The sequence below is a fragment of the Pediculus humanus genome, genomic scaffold, assembly GCF_000006295.1.
Source record: "Pediculus humanus corporis 1103172108190 genomic scaffold, whole genome shotgun sequence".
Taxonomy (NCBI): domain Eukaryota; kingdom Metazoa; phylum Arthropoda; class Insecta; order Psocodea; family Pediculidae; genus Pediculus; species Pediculus humanus.
Window position 1 is genome coordinate 127395 of NW_002987760.1, and position 2338 is coordinate 129732.

Here is a 2338-nt window from a genome sequence, read left to right on the forward strand (position 1 = left end):
TGATGACAATAATAATAATAATATTAATTAAATTAAAATAAACCGTCGAACGTAATTTTAATTTTTTGTTTTTTTCTGTTTTTTTTTTTTTTTAGAAAATGACATTAAAAAAATATAAAAATATTCCTGTTCATATTGTAGAAGATCACAATCACGTTTTGGAATATATATATAAAAGCATGGGTTCCAGACATCTCCCGCTGGAGGGTAATTCAATAATACATTTTGATTCTCATCCAGATTTAATGATACCAAAAAATATGCCAGCGGAAACGGTTTTTAATAAATACGATTTATTTAACTCGTTAAGCATTGAAAATTGGCTAATGCCAGCTTGTTATTCTGGTCATTTTAATACAGTTCATTGGGCAAGTAATTAATAATAATAATAATAATAATAATAATAATAATAATAATAATAATAATAATAATATTAATATTAATATTAATAAAATATGAACGACTTTTTGATTTTTATTTAAATTGTGGATAATAAATATTTTCAGATTAAACCCATTTGGTCGAATCAAATCCCAACAGGAAGTTATAAAGTGTTATTAGGGAAATGGAATAATTTTATCAGGTTGTATTCAAGTATATATTATTTTATAAGTGATGGGCTTTGCGTTCCCGAAGGAAAATTAGAAAATAAAAAAAATTTATTATTAAATGTTTCACATGTAAATGCTACCGATTACGTATCAAACGAAATCAATAATAAAAATTACGTTTTAGATATCGATTTAGATTTTTTTAGGTTCGTATGACGACAACAACCAAAAAAAACAAATTTTTAATATTATTATTATTTTGTAAATTTTAAAAAATTTTTCAGCACTAAAAATCCATTTAATCGCGAATTCGAAAAGGGAAAACTATACGAAATGCTTGAACCATTATTTTCATTTACTGTACCAAATAATGTTAAATTAAACGTACCTGAATCCGAAGTAGAAGAAGATATGAATAAAGAACTCATATGTGACATATCGGAAAAACGTGAAAAACAACTCGATGAATTAAATAAAATTTTCCAATGTTTAGAAAAAAACGATTGTATAGATGATGTGGAAAATGGTGAGTCCTTTCATTTTTTTTTTTTTTCCTTTTTGATTAACTAAAAAAAAAAAAAAGAAAATCGATTATTTATAAATATATATATATAAATGTATCAACAGAATTATCCGATTCAATAATTTTACAAATAAAAGAAATAATAGAATGCGTAAAAAAAAATTATACGAAAATTGATTGGTGGCTAATTCATTCGGCTGGATTAACATGGGATGCTACAGAACTTCCAGAACACGTTTCTACCGACAGCGAACTCGTTGATATGTTTATTAATTTTAAAAAATTTTTATTGGAATTAAAAAAACCGCCCACGCTCATCATAATCGCGAGATCTACAAACGACGATTATTGTCCAAAAGAACAAGTTAATTACATACAAAAAAATATTTTGGAAATATTGGAAAATGTTTTTGGCACAATGACCATTCATTATCACTATAATAACAATGATAAGAAATTAGATTTGTGACGTAAGAGTTAGGAAAACATTTTTATTTTAATTATTCTCGCCTTATAATCTAACGAAAATTTATTTATTTATTTTTTTTCAAATTTAAAATTTTTAAATGTCTTCCATAAATAAATAAATAAGTACTTATTGTTATAATACTCGTGAGTAATATTCCATAATTAATTATAATAATTATAATGAATTTATTTGTTATATATAATATTATAATTGGGTTTTTTTTTTTTTTAAATATTTTATTATTAATTAAAAGTAAAATTTAAATAAAAATAAAAAAAAATATAATTCGATGGTCAGTTTCTTGAACATTAACTTTTTAACTCTTTTTCACATTATCATCATCATCATCATCACCACCACCAGTTTTCCTCATTTATTCTTGAATTTTTCAACTCCCTGGAGTCTTGATATCTTCATTCGGCGTTCTGACGTGAATCCGTTCGTATCATTTTTAAGTGCGTTACTTTTATTTTCGCGGTTAATTTTATTACGTAATTTTTTTTCTTATTACTTAATTTTTTTTTTTTTTAATATCATTTTTTTTAGCTTTTTATTATTAATCTGTAATTTTTTTTACATACTGCAAGTCATTTACGATTCGTAATGAATTTTATCATAAGGTAATTATAATAAGTAAAAAAATTTTTTTTTTTTAAATCAAAAGAAAATTTAAGGAAAAACTAATAACTATTTTTTTTTTTAGTAATAATATTAATTAAAATATTAATAAATTAAATAATTTAATTAATTTACTTATTAAATAGTTCAGTGATCTAAAAAATAAAAAAAAAAAGG

The 2338-nt window shown here is 22.6% G+C and overlaps 1 protein-coding gene across 1 annotated transcript; it reads left to right on the forward strand.

Annotated features, from left to right (window-relative positions):
• Window positions 1–98: 98 nt before the first annotated feature.
• On the forward strand, window positions 99–1543 carry Phum_PHUM422170 (uncharacterized protein; the record flags this gene model as incomplete). Its single annotated transcript, XM_002429104.1, has 4 exons — window positions 99–359; window positions 507–757; window positions 836–1077; window positions 1179–1543. The coding sequence occupies 4 exons, from the start codon at window positions 99–101 to the stop codon at window positions 1541–1543; spliced, it is 1119 nt and encodes a 372-aa protein (XP_002429149.1).
• Between the last annotated feature and the right edge of the window lie 795 nt (window positions 1544–2338).